At 35.3% G+C, this 15,641-nt stretch overlaps 1 protein-coding gene across 1 annotated transcript; it reads right to left on the bottom strand.

Moving 5' to 3' along the window:
- Positions 1-2,684: 2,684 nt before the first annotated feature.
- LOC137820670 (histone-lysine N-methyltransferase ATX5) lies at positions 2,685-14,398 on the bottom strand. Its single transcript, XM_068624853.1, has 23 exons — positions 12,612-14,398; positions 12,461-12,516; positions 12,146-12,359; positions 10,764-10,889; positions 10,573-10,641; positions 10,392-10,460; positions 10,194-10,285; positions 9,768-9,860; positions 8,952-9,087; positions 8,447-8,549; positions 8,243-8,342; positions 7,698-7,822; positions 7,174-7,319; positions 6,635-6,739; positions 5,878-5,942; positions 5,475-5,685; positions 4,965-5,051; positions 4,759-4,815; positions 4,588-4,677; positions 3,601-3,687; positions 3,421-3,495; positions 3,217-3,317; positions 2,685-3,109 (listed from the first exon to the last, which is right to left on the bottom strand). The coding sequence occupies exons 1-23, from the start codon at positions 13,512-13,514 to the stop codon at positions 3,019-3,021; spliced, it is 3,201 nt and encodes a 1,066-aa protein (XP_068480954.1). The 5' UTR covers positions 13,515-14,398; the 3' UTR covers positions 2,685-3,018.
- Positions 14,399-15,641: the final 1,243 nt, after the last annotated feature.

Genomic DNA, 15,641 nt, shown 5'->3' with positions numbered 1-15,641 from the left:
AAAATAGGTTGGAATGGAAACTTGAATGGAGAAGGAGGTGGTTTGCATAGGAAGAAAACCAAGTACCAAAATTACTGGAAAGCTTAACAGATGTTAATCTCAACAGGAATAGGGAGGAGGATACATGAATTCGGACAAGAGGTAGAACATGATTACAGGGTCAAATAGGGTTACTGTACCTGAATGGATATTGAAGGACCAAATAATGTTAATCCACTTCGATACACGATCCTTCTTCACACTTGGTTATTATGCTCTTCACGTCTCTCTTTCTCTTTGCGTGTTTTGGTCGGCGGGTACCTGCAATTACACTCCGACGCTCAAGTCAGCCCTGGTGCTTAGTGAAAAATCCCTGATATCTAACAAAACGTACCTTTTCCCCCTTTCAGAAGTCCTTTAGTAGGTTGACTTGGGCTTGGCCTGTAGGCCAAGCAACTGACGGTGCATTAAAGGAAAGACTGTTTCTTCCTGTACCTCCATATCTTCTTCTGGCACCTCCATACCCAACATGAAAATACAATTTTATCCTTCTTGTGCCACCCCCATAGAATAGCTTCCGGATTATGTAATCCGGAAACGCATTTGAAAAAAGACTTCCGGATTACATAATCCGGAAGTTAAAAAAGACTTCCAGATTATGTAATCCGGAAAGTAATCATGCATATGAAAAAAGACTTCCGGATTATATAATCCGGAAGCTAATTACAAATTTAAAAAATGACTTCCGGATTATGTAATCCGGAATATTACAGAGGGGCATTTTTGGAATTACGAAAATATATGGAGGTGAGAGAAGAAGGTATGGAGGTGCATGAAGAAGCAGCCTAAAGGAAATGGTCATCTCTCAATCTTTTGAAGAGCTATGAAAAATTAAAGCCAAGTCATCTGTTGTATCAGTAAAGTGGAGAGCCTTTCATAACAGTATGAAAACTATGGATAATTTAATACACATAGGAATTAATGTAGTTGATTCCAGGTGTGTCATTTGCAATGAAGTAGAATAAACTGTCTCCCATTTATTCTTGACACCATCTTCAACAGTTTCTGGCCTCTGTTTAAATAAAAAGGACAATCAGATATGGAAAACAATGTGAATTCCAATAATTTGACATATTTGGGAGCATAGTAATCACATCATCTTTAATTTTTTTTTTGATCAGCATCACATCATCTTTAATAATGATAAGGTAAACGAGGAGGAGATATTTGCAAATCTTTAATAATGATAAGGTAAACGAGGAGGAGATATTTGCAAAGGTTCAAGATCAATGTATGGGTATGATAACCAATACATAAATGCTAGTTTTTCAGATTTTGATTAGTGTTTCTTTCCTATCACATGAATTAAATACCTGTCATAAAAGAGATAAGGGAAAGATGTATAAGATGCCTTGTACAAAGATGTATAAAACAAAAAGTATGAATCATCTATGATAAGTAATAGAAAAGTCAGAAGAAAACAAAGTAGAAAAATTGGTTAGGAAGTAAACATGGGACACAGAGCACAGTAAAGTGAATTGTGGTAGTTGAATGAGACAGATCTATCAGTGTGGTCCTCCTAAGACAGATCTATCAGTGCAGAAACATTATTAACCAGGTAGTTTCTTCGAACTGACCAAATCTATGTTCATGTTGTTCTTTGTTTCTTTTGAATTAACAAGTTCCTATCTTTAACAATTGATTGCTACAAGGCTTTACCTCATGATCGTGTCGAATAAGCCTTACCAAACAAACTTGTTAATTGATGCTCATTCACGGCCTTTACAATATCTAGGGTTCTACAAGACCATAATAATAATGAAAAACAAAAACTCCTTAAAGTTAGATTATAATTTGTAATCATCCTATCTTTTATGTATTTATTCACTTTAATCTGAATAGATAATTATTTGCTTTATCCTAAATGATTGCAATTTTTTGTTTAAAATTTCAATTTAATCGTGTTCTCAGTTTTCACATATTACTCATTGCTTCAATAAAAACAATGTATTCATTAAAATATTACATATTTTACTAAAATAGTATAGTATATTTATTGTTGTTTTTAGGTATGTATAAAGAGAGTATTATTACGTTAATGAAAATGGTATATTATCGTGAGCACTTACATCGGACAACTTTTTCTATAAGTTATTTTATCCGAAAGTAATGTTTAGAGGAGCCATTTAAATAAAAATCAATATAAGTAAAAATGGAAAAAATGTTTAGAATAAACTGTTAATTTCACCCTCTTAACTATTCTCTTCTCTCTTAAATAATGCTTAAATTAATAAATTTATATAAATAACTCCTTAATGAATATTACGATTTATTACAATTAATAAACTTATTTTAATTTCAATTTTTTTAGTTCAGAAATCACTTAGGAAAAAGGCTTTCAAAGGCATGGACAAAATTTATTCAAAGATTTGCACTAACCTATCCAAGAATTTAAAGTTTTTAAATTGAATTTAAGTCCTTTACTTACATTTCTAAATTACTAAATAAAGAGTATGAGATACATTTTATACATTTAAATTATACACTTTTATTTCATATAAAATACTAATTTTTATAAGGAGAACATCATAGAAGGAAAACACATTTTTCTTTTAAATCAATTGTACATCATCTTGAGGCACCCCACGTTTTTATTAGCATTTTTCGATACAATTATATTGGTAAAACATAAAAAAAAATGTACATGAAGGAAAAAAAAATGGTTAACATTGAATTGAGAAAAAAAATAAGAGTAATAAAGGGTTATACATTTACAGAGATACCAAGAGCCAAAAGCTATTAAATCTAGCTTTTATTAGAATTCCATGAATGTCCAAAGAAAAGCAAAAGAGTAAAAGGAAAACACTGAACTATGCCTTTTTTTCTCCCTGTGTTTTTTTTTCTCTTTTTGGTTTGATAAAAATTACAGCTTTGGTGTAACTGTGAGATTCCCTGCACAATAGGGGATGTGGTTAGTGCTCCTTGCGGAGAAGAAACAATACTTGTCATCTGATGTTCATTTCATATGTATAATCCTTCCTAATTCATGAATTTCCGGCAGTTTGGAGCTTTACAAAGGCAGGGGACTTTGAATTCATCTGGCTCATCGGGATCAAACAAGTAGTCATACCTGTTCAAACCAAAACAATCAGCATCAACTATAAAGAACATGCACATGCACCCTATAACATTCACGCATACACACATGCACACACGCATAAAGGGGACGAGACATACGTTAACTCGTCGCCGGAAGACACTATAGTCTTAGCAATGAGAACAATCCGGCTCTCATCATCACCGACACTCATGATTCTTGCATAGCAATTTGGCATGCACTGTAAGAACATGAACAAGAGAACAGATCAGATGACTATCCAGTATTGAGAATCAGAGAAAAATGATGTACATAAAATGTCAATTCAAGATAAGTTGACTCACAGAATGATTAATCAGCCGTGCTATATTCCCTTTATCAGTGGCATCTACTACCACTTCTTCACTTATCTTAAACAGCTGCCAATACAAGAGTAGGGCATTTTAGTTTAATAACACAACATACAAATAATATGATGATCAATGTGATTGTATTAATAGGAGGACATAGGAGAATTAACTCACATAACAATCTTTGCCTTCTAATCTATAGCGTGCCTCCCTCAAATCTGCAATGCTACGTCTTACTTGTTCACCACGATATTCAAGAACCTGCTTAAGATTAAAATCATGCTCACTATTGCAAGAGATAAAGGTTGCACATGGAAAGCTCAGAAAACATAAAGGATCCAAGGGGAATCATTTTATGTATCTGCTAATGTTAGAATCATAATGAAAGCAATGAATGATATATTTTGCAAACATCTGAAGCAGGAACCAGCTCAGAAGAATCTCAGAACCAAAACCACAAGGGGAAAAAAAAGGCAAAAGAGATGGTAATTAAATGCTTTTTAAATACTCAAGAAAACCAAAGCTTGTAAAGGGTTCGTTAGTATTAGCCAACACTTTCTGTTTGCATTTCTCGTTTTTTAAAAATAATTGCGAAAATGTCAGCATTACCACCATATTTTGTACAAATTTATGAAAATAGAAAAAACAAAGGGGAACTTTTCTATTTACTTATGAAATAGAATGTTTCCTACAATCAAACAGGCGCCTAAGATACTATATTCTTCACTACATGTCAATACTGGTTGACAAATCCAAAGAAAGCGGCTTTGGAAATGGGTATTCTTTGCAGGACAGGACTTGGTTGCAATAGAGTAAAACCTCAGTTTTGGTAAAACTGAGTGACATTTGCCACATTAACAAAGTGGCTAATTCTGTTACATATTGTTGAGTTTAGTCCCACAATCAGAGGTTTAATTCTATAACTCTATTAGGTAGTAATGATGGTTTTCGAAAGGGTACCCGTTTATGTGCTTCAAAGTTTCATGCAAAAAATAGAATAGAATATATCACTTCTGCTACTTCCAAGTGCTAAAGTAGTCCAAGACCTTATGGATCTTCTTCATAATACTAAAAAAAAAAATATAATTGTTGATTGATAAACACAAGCAAACAGGTTATGGTTCTATGTAATGTTATCATACTCGAGCATGACATTCATACCATTTCTCCTTCTTGAATATTTCTACGTGCAAAGAGGCCCCATCCATGTATACCCGATCTACCAAAGCAAACCCGTTCATTTTCGGTTCTCTGCAATCATACAAGAGTACCCATAAAACAGTCAGAAAATTGACTACTGAAGCAAATAATCCACCTTAGAAAGAGAAAAACCTGCAAGTAGTAAAGGCGTTCTCTGAATGAAGAAAATGCCTGGGGTTCAAGCACCACCTGTTTGATGGAAGAGGTGAGGAAAAATACGTGAGGGAAACAAAGGAGGGAGAGACAGTTCAAATCTTAAATTAGAGTTAAAAGAACGAGTTAGAAAGTCTCTTATCATAAAGAATTCCAATATAATTTCAAAAGGTAAAAAGGATTACTCTGGGTGTATTTAAACTCTGTATTGCATCTAAAGGATGGTGATAGTGACCCCTCACTTGATGAGAAACAGCCTCATCCGCAGCTCTCTAATAACAAGAAGAAATAAAAATTAGAAGCGGAGTATTTTATTTTATAAAGTTGCAAAGAAAATTTTAGAGGCAACAGCAGATAACTGAGTCCAAAAGATGAACATGGAAAGAATGAAATCAACGCAAGAAAAGCAGTAGCCATGATATTTCATAATACGCTCCACTCCACATACAACTTTGCATCCATGCTAGCACCAGCTCCCCGTACATTTTGGTGAAGCAGTATTAATTGTCAGAAAAATACATTCGATATTGGTATATTAAAAGCAAACATATCTTTAATGTTTAAACACAAAAACACCTTCACTAGAAACAGAAACATGACAATTAACATATAATAAATATTAGAGACCCTGTTTGATGTTTAAGTACTATCTTACAAACATTCAACAACATGAACTACAATTTTCTCCAATCTACCTTTTTTGTATGGTTTGTTCTTTGAAAGATACGGCACCTAGCAGCAGAAAATGGCTCATGCTCGGCGTTATCAATGGGAGTGACATCTTGCTTTCTTCTGTTAGACGAGATTAACCTTGAACCAGTTTTTTTCTTAGTTTGGAGAAGGCTTTTGGTTGAAATGACCCCGAGAGGGGTTTGCATAATCAAAACAGTATCTGGATTGGGAGCCCTGCAAAAAAAATAGACATGATTAAGATGAAAGGCTGAAACTAAGATAAGAAGATTTCAGATAACCCTATACTTTGTAATTAAAAAAGACAATTGTTGTGGAATAGCAAAGCCTACAAAGAACATGGTAGCAAGGGGCAAGGGGCAAAGGAGGATGATTAATCTTTCTTAGTCATAATTGAGGATCACATACCTATGGTAAGCACAATAAGAGACCATTTTTGTTGTCTGCCTGCCATTTTTCTCTAAACAATGCAACTGCATTTAATGGAGAGAAGTTTAATAAAAGTGTCCCAGATTAAACACTCAGAATGTGTTAGGGCTCTATAACCCAACAATCTAAATAGAATGCAGAATAGAAAATTAAAAAAAAAAAAAACAGAAGAGAAGATAGTAAATGATTCTGTTATCAGAACAATAAATGAACAAGGGTAATTCTCCTTTACAAGGATTGACCCTTCCCAACTGAGTTCTCTGATAAAATTATTTCACAATTACTGAGCATGCAACTGTTGTAACAACCCCAACTGTTTTCATTTATCCTTAATGTACACTTTCCATGTCCTCTCCTCCTTCTGAGGTCTAACAGTATAACAACAATCAAGTCTTATCTCACTAGATATGGTTCAGCTACATGGATTAATTGATGCCAATGGACCAAATCAATAATATATCCTTGTAATTCTTCTTGTAATATGAAATTGGTGTCTTTTATTCTTAGTATAGTCCAATCTGAAAATGCATGTTCTAAGAAGGAGACTGTTTTTTTTTCAGAAGGAGACTGGTCAGTAATGGTAATGAGTTATCAACTCATACGCTCAAAGCTTAAGTCATATAGGTTTAATTAAAACAGGGAAGTAAATTGAAATTTGGTATTGAACTTGCTTAAAATTAAAAGAAAGATTCAAATTACAAGATAAGCAAGCCTATTCAATTGAGCGAACTCTCACCTCCATTCGATAACCGGCCCTTGATGCACACATGGCATGGAAATAAGTAGAACACTTGCAACATTGTGTACACGAGCCATGAATTTGCTTGCAAATAACACAAATCTGAAAATGCAAGTAACGCAGACTTTAGAGTACATTTGTAAGAGAGGACAAAGAGACATCAAAAGGAAACCCAATGCAAGAGGCTCCCACCAAATGGAGTTTGGAGGCTAGTTACACATAGGCTTACTTTTGCAAGCGAATATAGACTTTCTAGGATTCCAAGGTCACACTGAAGCAACCTTAAAGTTGTGCCAAGGTTCATTCTCAACAAGAGATATCTAAATTATAAAATATAAAGTAACTCAAAGACTAGACCATTTTCTTTATACCACACGCAATGATAAAATAGTCAAATCAAATAGACACTCTTCCAGTTTTTCAAAGTGGTGAGAAGAAATTTTCACTTTGTGGGATATGCAAAAGAATAAATCCACTTCAACTGATGACTAACATTATCAGGGGAAAGTTTTTGTATCATATTATCATATACCCACCTTCACAAAAGAATTTGATGGAATACTTAGAATACCCAAAGCAGGCTCCATCTTCTCATCACTAGCAAAAGAGACTTCAGGTCGAAACCAAGCACAAGTTACATGAACCCATAATGTATCAACATCAGTTGGCTTCAGAGCACCACCTGGAAGTCCAAAAATAGTTTAAGAGCATAAAATTCTTGTCATCAAAACAAAGATAAAAACATATCGGCAGAGCTTCTGGTTGCATAAATATTTATGTTGTGCCAAAACAATTAAATAGTCAAATGAGGGGCAATTCTCAGCCATGATAAGTAAAATTGATGACAGGTGTATATAGGTTAAAAGAATCAAGTTGCATAATTCCAAAAATAGAGCTTACATCAATGGGTGATAATGTAAACTCATGGTAAAGGGTAAAAGGTAAAAGGTATTCTTAGATAAGACCAAGTTGATTTATATGAACACACGAGGTTAAAAAAAATTAGGCAGGACACTTCCAAATATCACGAAGGACATTTGAAACATTGTCAAAGACATACCTTTTACAGGACAAAGACAACACTCCCGCTTGATGTGAGGCGTTTCGCAAGCCTTACAAACCCAAGATGTAAAATCTTGCACATTTCTTGCTCCATAGCATTCTTGATGAACAGCTATTTGACATCTGCAAAATATATAATTTATTTGTGTTTAATCGCAATGGAATTCATCATGCATACATATAGTGGACATAGTGTAACGAAAAATTCTTGCTTCACAATTTAAGCAACCATAAGAAAAAGATGTTTGGTTTTATGGAAAAAATAGTTTCACTGGCAGGCCAGACCTATATACATCAATGACAAGGCTGTAACAATGATTACTCAGAATGTTAAGCTGCTGTACATATAATTGAAATCATGAAGTGAGGAGAATATTGATATTTTTGCTTTATGATATTTTATAATACAGAGAAAATTAAATCTGAGTTAAATCATTATTGGCTATAATATCTGTAGATAGATGCAGCATCTTGAATCCCTATCACTTCATGGGTTGAATATTGACCAAATGAAAAAAAGAAGAACTGAAACTGTTACATTACCTGTTGCAAATGATAATTTTGTTATAGTCCCAGTCTTCAACCCATCTACAAACAGCACAGCGTTCTGTAGTCCACTTAGCATAAACAGGTTCATACTTCTCTGTTAAAGAAATAGTTTGCAGTACAATTATCACTATGAGAATTTCATATGGCAAACTCATCAAAATGAAAAGTTGTATGCAAACAGAATGAGTAAAAGGTCACCTTGCAAGAAGGTAAGCAACTTCTGCTTTCTTTCTTTTAGAGAAGGTTTCTTAGGTTTGGCAGGAACTTGAGCAATAGCATGAAATTCTGCCAACTGCAGCATCTGAGAAGTCAAACAGCATTGTATTAGTTCCGCACATTATGTCTTTAAGAACAAAGACCTTCACCTCCCCTCCTCCCCAAGAAAAACACAAACCAATATTATGTGTTCTCAGATTCTCAATTTCTATAGAGCATTATTACTTCATTAGCATTTTAACACTAAAGAATACAAAATCAAATAAGAACTAATTCATAAGATGGAAAAAACTTCATTGGTAATAATTGGAACAAGAATACCGTGGTCTACTTACATATAATAAGCCCCTAAGTATATTAAATATATAAAAGAGGGTGGTTGAAACTTGAACAATCTTAATGGACTAAAATGACCACTAATTAGTATATTTTCAGCACAAAGAGACAAGGGAATATTATTAAAATTAAATAATAGTCGTATACAAACCCATTGTTCCAGAGGTAGCATGGAGTCTTTTACCCTAATGCTTGTTCTCCAATTTCTTGATTTAGAACCTGTGTGTCGTTCCCATTCACTAAGTGCTTGCTTTTCTGCCCCACAAAACCCACACTTGCACACAACTCTGAAAGAGACAAACACACATCATAACCAAAAAAATGAAGAGAAGAAATTAATCATTTTCCAATCTAGAATTAATAACAACAGACATTCAAAATTGGCAGTGGTGAATTTGGAACATTGTAATGTCAATATAAGATGTTTGAACGAAAAGCTACTTTATATTTTACAAAAGCTGTGCTAGCGCCTTAAGCATGACTAAAACTAACTACATCTAGTATTGTTATCTAGCACAAATGTTGGTGGAAATTTGATCAGTGTACAAATGGATGAAAAGTTGGAATTCTTCCAAGGGTTATGAGTGAAAATAAGAATATTCTTTGACATAATTTTTTATAAGAGTATCAACTCTTAAAGAACTACAATAGAAGAACATAAGCAAGAATATTCGTATAAGTTCCAACCACTGTCATTCCTTTTTAGCAGAAAACAATTTCACTCGCAAACTAAAGCTGCATTTTCCCTCTAAAGCAAAATCACAAAATGAGTTTATATCAGATAGGTATTAATTGCTTGAAAGAGGCAATAATATATTACTACTTACAACATCCTTTAATTATAACTAATTACTAGTGAAAAATGATTAAAGAAGTTTTAAAAATCAATAAATTAGTAAAACTATGATTGTCACAACAGAGGACAGATAAAAAAATGCCAAATTCTTCTGAAGGACTTCGTGCTTACGAATGAAGGCTTGGAAAATATACACCTTCCACACCATTGCAGAGAACAGTGACCCTATTTGGAAGCACTAGCTGCCCGTTGTTTTTGTTCCACCTGCATCAGAGCATCCACTACAGTTAGAAACGATACAATACAAATAATCTAAAACATTTTTTTCTGAAGTGCTACAACAATTTCCTGGAGACACTCCTTATAGGGAAATTTCATTCCAGTCCCACTAAATAGGCAATGATTTAATGGGCCTCACATAAATTTTACCCAATAGAAAAAAGTGTCACTCCTCTTACCAAATACAAATATTCTAAATTGGTATATGAACTTGAATAACAACGGATAGGCTTCATGAGAGCTTTAAATGAAGTAGTTAAGATTATGTCACAAAGCCAGGGTTGGAGGACATAAATAAGAGGACAAGTATAGTCTTACTTGACTTTTGGATGTGGTTTTTCTGAATCAGATAACTCAAAATCAAACTTGGCTTTGCAAGTAGGGCAGTAATAATCGGTGCCTTCAAGATTCTACGGAAAAAAAAAGAGAATAAACCAATCAGCAAAAACCAAAATGTCTCTATGAGCTTCAAATGCTGACAAGTGGCAATATCAAGATATCAAGTAATGGGTAAACCTTGAAAAGGTTGCTAGAAATTTTGTCACATTCTGCATGCACCCACACTTTGCATCCATCACAGCGCACCTAATTTGGAGGGGATATTCGCAAAGGTAAAGGACAAGGTTAATACTAAGCAATATAGTCTTTTGAGCAGAAAAGAGTAACCTTAATTAGTTAACAGGATTTAGCTATTTACCCAACTTCCACTATCTGAATGATTCCAGACCTTCTTGCATATGCCACAATAATGCTTTGATTTTGTTAACTGCAGAAGAAGGTGATTAAAAAGACTGAAAAAAATGCTAAACAAGTCCAGAACTTCAATTATGATGTTTTTGTTCCAGACCTAAATACAATCTGTTGGAAGAAAATAGAAAATATACAAACCCTAGCACATGTTCTACATAGGAATTGGCCACCGGGCCTTGAATCCCTTGTTTTCTTTAACATCTTGTAAGGAAGGCTCAACCCACAGGCTTCACAGGGCCGTGTCTCTTTCTTATCAAATAAATCCTGCAATGGAATTCAAATCAATGTACCATTGAACTTGGCAGAATTCGTCACTTATACAGAGTACTAATTACACAATCAAAGCTTACAGAAAAAGCATGCCAAGTCAGTTTTGGGCGTACAAATGACAAAAAACTAACAGTGCCAGAGTCAATTTCCAGAGCCAAACTAAGTACTCGGTATCCCCCATAATGAGTGCAAATGAGTCATCCTAAGTTTTTTTACACAGACCAAAACTGCAAATAAATATTACTGTAGATGAAAGAGTGTAGAAATTTCACAAAATTAACCTCATTATTAATCCGTTTTACGGAAATCAATGTGGCAGCACAACAATATTCTAAAAAACATTATTAGTGGTATAATTGAAAAAAGTACTGTAATTGATACTCCGTATTACATTGCAAAACCAAAATGATAATGTAATTAGTTTAAGACTTATCTTTTCTTCTTAGTAGACACTTACTATGGGACATGGGGAGATATATTATCATTTATTACCTCTATTCCTGTATATACAGACTCTTGAAATTTTTCTTGTACTTTATTTTTACGTTCTTCTTAAAATTGTTTCATGCATTAATTATATTTTTATTCATCAAAACACCCCTAATTACTTTACAATGTCTGTACTCAGCTGTAAACAATATTCCTTCTCACCTAACTACCAGATTATACAAAAACTTTTGTTTCTATTTTCTATTATTTTCAAAATTTATTTAAGATAATATTAATTACTCATTGTCAATTATGCCCTTACTTAACATTTATGTTTTTTAATTAATTTGATTTATCCACCTAATGTGTTGTAAAAATGAAAAAAAAAGGGTAAAATAAAAAACTTCATACTATTTTATTAAGATTATGAATCTTTCTACATAAAAACCTTAAAATAGAGATAAGAAAAGTGGAGGGAGATGATGTTGCAAGTAATAATTAAAATAAACTCTTCCTCTCTATTGTGAAGATAGACAAAATGACTAGTGTGCATTAATTAATTAAGTTCAAGACAATTAAGTAGAAAGGGTGAAATGATAAGACGAATAATCTTGGTGAAAATTTGAAAAAAGAATACAAATTGTTAAGCAATTTAAAGCTTTTAACTACATTAACCAACTTTCTTAATTCTTATAGGGATGGAGATGGCATTAGCTTTCCTCAAGTGTCCTAAATAGAATGCAGCATGTGTTTAACAGCCAATCAGCCATGCAGTTCCTAAATTGGTGGAAAAAGAAGAAGAAGCCCTGTAGTTGACTTACCTGGTTCAAAAAACGATATCCTGCATAATGGTTTGAACGAGTGACCTCCTGAAAGGCTTTCAGAATAGAATCATCATAACCATTGGTAGTAGCTGCTGTATTTATATCTGCTATCAACTTCTCTGTGAAACCCCTCTCCGCCAAAAATGCCTCCTCTATTGCCATTTGGAAGTCAGAAGGGTTATAGAAACTCAACTCAGACTGCCCCTGAAACCTAAACCAAGAAACATCACGCCTAGTAACCAAAAGCCCTTCCACAAAGAAAAGTGGCTAACTTAAACAAGCAAACAAAAATAACCAACAGTAACTCCACACCTGTCCACATAATCCACAAATGGAAAAATCATCCCATCCTTCACCCATGCATAGTCCTGCCCAAATCACCAAAAACACAATAAATACTCAACAAGTTTCTCCATACAGGAAATAGTTATTCATACGCAGTTACACATTGCATAATACATACCCTTTGATTCTCATTCCCCGCGTACCCAAGAAACATGACACAAGCTGCATCAGCTATACAAGACCTAAGAACCAACTCAGGTGCCTGAGTCGTAGGATCAATAACAATGGCAGGCCAAAAAGGTTCCTTTCTCCCAGCTTTGGCCCACACTATATCACCTGCATAAAAATCTTCTGGCCCAAACAACCCATTTCTCCGCTCCCCATTATTCTCCTTCAAACCCATCAAACCAATTCCTTCCACCTCCAAAAACCTTCCCCTCTCGTCTTCTTCAACCACCATCCCACCATGCCCCAAGGCCAATGCCCCACCACCAGGCAAACTCGAACACTTGCTCCTCTCATAACTCTTGCACAATGCGGAGTACTTACGAGTCTTGGAACCCGTTTTCTCCTCGTTTTTCCCCTTCTTCTGATTACTGCAAACCTTGGGTGCCCTGAAGCCAAGCTTGTCCTTCTTGCATTCAAACTCATCATCGTAATCACCATCACGCAAGCCGCTACTACTCTTGCTCTCTTTCCTCCAATTATCAATAACAGAGTCGTTGAACCGCGAAGGCAGAACCTGAACTCGCCCCCTCGAAGTCCTAACCAGAGGTGGCCGCTGAACCTCGCTCTTCTTCTTCGCTTCCACAACGACGTTGTTTTTCGCGTTCGATTCCACTCCGTTGCACGAAACCTGCGTGCACCACGTCGCAGAGAACCCCTTCTCCGACACGCTGGCGCCTAACAGTCCGTGAAGACTCACCGGAATCACGTCGCCAAGAAGGTTCAGAGGGTAGTAACCGTTGGTCTTTCTCTTCTTTCGAGCGTAGGAACAATCGTCGTCCTCGCCCACCGAGTCACCGAGTTTGACCCGTTTCAGATTCGGCATTTGGGATTTCAAGTTCCGCTTGATAATCATGGCTCTCGCTGCGGGAAGAAATCACGACGCCCGCATTAAATTGAAGCCACGAACGATGTCAAAATCCCAACTTCTAGAACCTCAGAAAGGAAAATTTCAGTGGCAAGGCCAAACGCGAGAGGCACCCCATAAACCCTAATCCCGAATTGAATTCCAAGAAACAGAGCAACCAGTGAAGCGCGAAGGAAAGCCGAATTCCGCGGATAGAGACGCGAGGAGGGTAATAGAAAGTGAAAAAATTGAGTGCGAGAATGTCGGAGAAGCTGATCGAGAAGATCGAATGAGCAAAGAAGAAGAAAAGAGGGATCTCTGAGTGGGGGAGAGAGAGAGAGAGAGGTTCAGAAGAGAAGAGGAAGGCAAACACTTTTTTTGTTAGACAATTTGCAATGTAATTTGTATTATGTGGGACTGGACAAATAAAAATTGTTACATAGGACGGTGTTGTGTTTAATTTAGGAAATTTTTAGAGAGAGGAACAAGGAAGGGGGTGGCAGAGTAGCACTAGAGAGAAGAGAGAGGAGAAGTCGCGGCGTTATCTTGAGTGTGTTCATATGTTGTTATGTAGTTTACTTGATGGGCCAGATGCTAACTTGCGCTTTGCGTGTTAGGAGCGCTTAATTTCTTCTTCCTAGCCATGAGCTTCGTCATCACACTCTGCTTGCCTTTCATGTGTACCATTTTTGGTCAATACCACTCATTCTTGTTAGCAGAGGGAACTGGATCACCAAATTTCCCATCCTTTCTTCCAACAATTTTGGAGCCACAACATGTCACTATGTCTATGTCTATGTCTATGGAAACACGTTTTTTATGTTGTTGGTTTTGTTTTTATGATTTGCTACGGCTTTTTTAGTTGTTGTCCATTTTCGGCTAAGGCTTTGGGGTTTCGCAATTGCACTGCCACAATAGAGTGCTAAATAAATTGTTTCATGGGTCGTCTTATTTATAGCAAGTTTTGTGGTATTCTCCGGTGGGGAGGTCGCAATGTTTTTTGGATGGGTGCAATTTGCATTTCGTCAAATTTATTTTTGTTGTGCTCGTAGACGATAGGTCTTGGAGCAGAACATCACCTTTGAAAATCATTCGTTACTAGGGTTTGGTTCCGAAGATCGGGTGGAATAACTTTTTTTTTTTTTTTTTCTGTTGTTAGAGGACGACGTGCAACAGTGCAAATAGGCACCAGTCTCAACAACGTTCAATGAGTCGAACACATTTATTGATGTTAATTTTAAGATTTTGGGTTTTATTTGGTTAAGAGCGTTAAGTGGTTGTGTTTGGTTTGGTTTGGTGGGTGGGTATATGAGGAAACCAAGTTCTGGTGATTGGATCTACGCATCCACTTTCTCTATTTTATGGGTTGTTTTCATTCTCTACAAATATTATAAAGTAGAAAGTTTTTTATTCCTCAGTCTTCAACTCATGGTGGATGAATCATTGGCTATCATCCATGGATACGGATGAAGAAGGTTCTAGAGAATTGAGAGACCTCATTTCATGATCCATCATTATTAAAAAAAAAACATGGATTTTATATATTTTTATTACCTTTTCCTTCGCAAACGAAACCTGCAGCCTGAAGCCATGGAAGTTAGTTTGTGGTCTCTAGCAATAGAAGAAAAGTTATGTTAATTATACAAACCCCTTTTGGAGTATCTAATTTATGGATAATGGATAACATGATTTATTTATTATCCAAAAAGACTAAAGGCCAAGCTGGTAGTTACACATACCTTGGAAAACACTGTTCAGCAAAATTCTATAACTCAAAATATAAAGTCTGAACTATTATTATTTTTTATTTATCTATGCAGTTAAATTAAAGAAAAAAAAGGAGAGAGAGAAGAGAGTAATGGGTGCGAGGGAAGAGCAAGAAGATGATGAACTGTAGAGCACGTGAGTGAAAGTTAACTTTTCTTTTCACTGTTGTTATTGTTTTGTGAATATTTTTGTATTCATGGTTTTTCTCTTTGTTGGTGTTGACCTGCGTATGTTTCTCCCTGCTGGCTTTGCTTTGAACACAAAGATGAAAAAAAAAATAGAAATAGAGACAACTTTTTATTCTTTGAGGAAGCAAGATCACATGTGACATGTTTTTGCAGAGGAGCATGCATGTCCGAAACAAAAGTT

Source organism: Phaseolus vulgaris, chromosome 9 (genome assembly GCF_000499845.2).
Source record: "Phaseolus vulgaris cultivar G19833 chromosome 9, P. vulgaris v2.0, whole genome shotgun sequence".
NCBI lineage: Eukaryota > Viridiplantae > Streptophyta > Magnoliopsida > Fabales > Fabaceae > Phaseolus > Phaseolus vulgaris.
This window is presented reverse-complemented; position numbering and strand designations above follow the sequence as displayed.

Bases quoted from the DNA above. Each gene is read 5' to 3' on its own strand.
- LOC137820670 (XM_068624853.1), bottom strand. From the start codon at position 13,514: ATGATTATCAAGCGGAACTTGAAATCCCAAATGCCGAATCTGAAACGG. The intron at 10,642-10,763 runs GTTTGTATATTT...CTTCTTCTGCAG, and splicing joins TATGTAGAACATGTGCTAGG to TTAACAAAATCAAAGCATTA. The intron at 7,320-7,697 runs GTATGTCTTTGA...TTGGACTTCCAG, and splicing joins TTGTCTTTGTCCTGTAAAAG to GTGGTGCTCTGAAGCCAACT.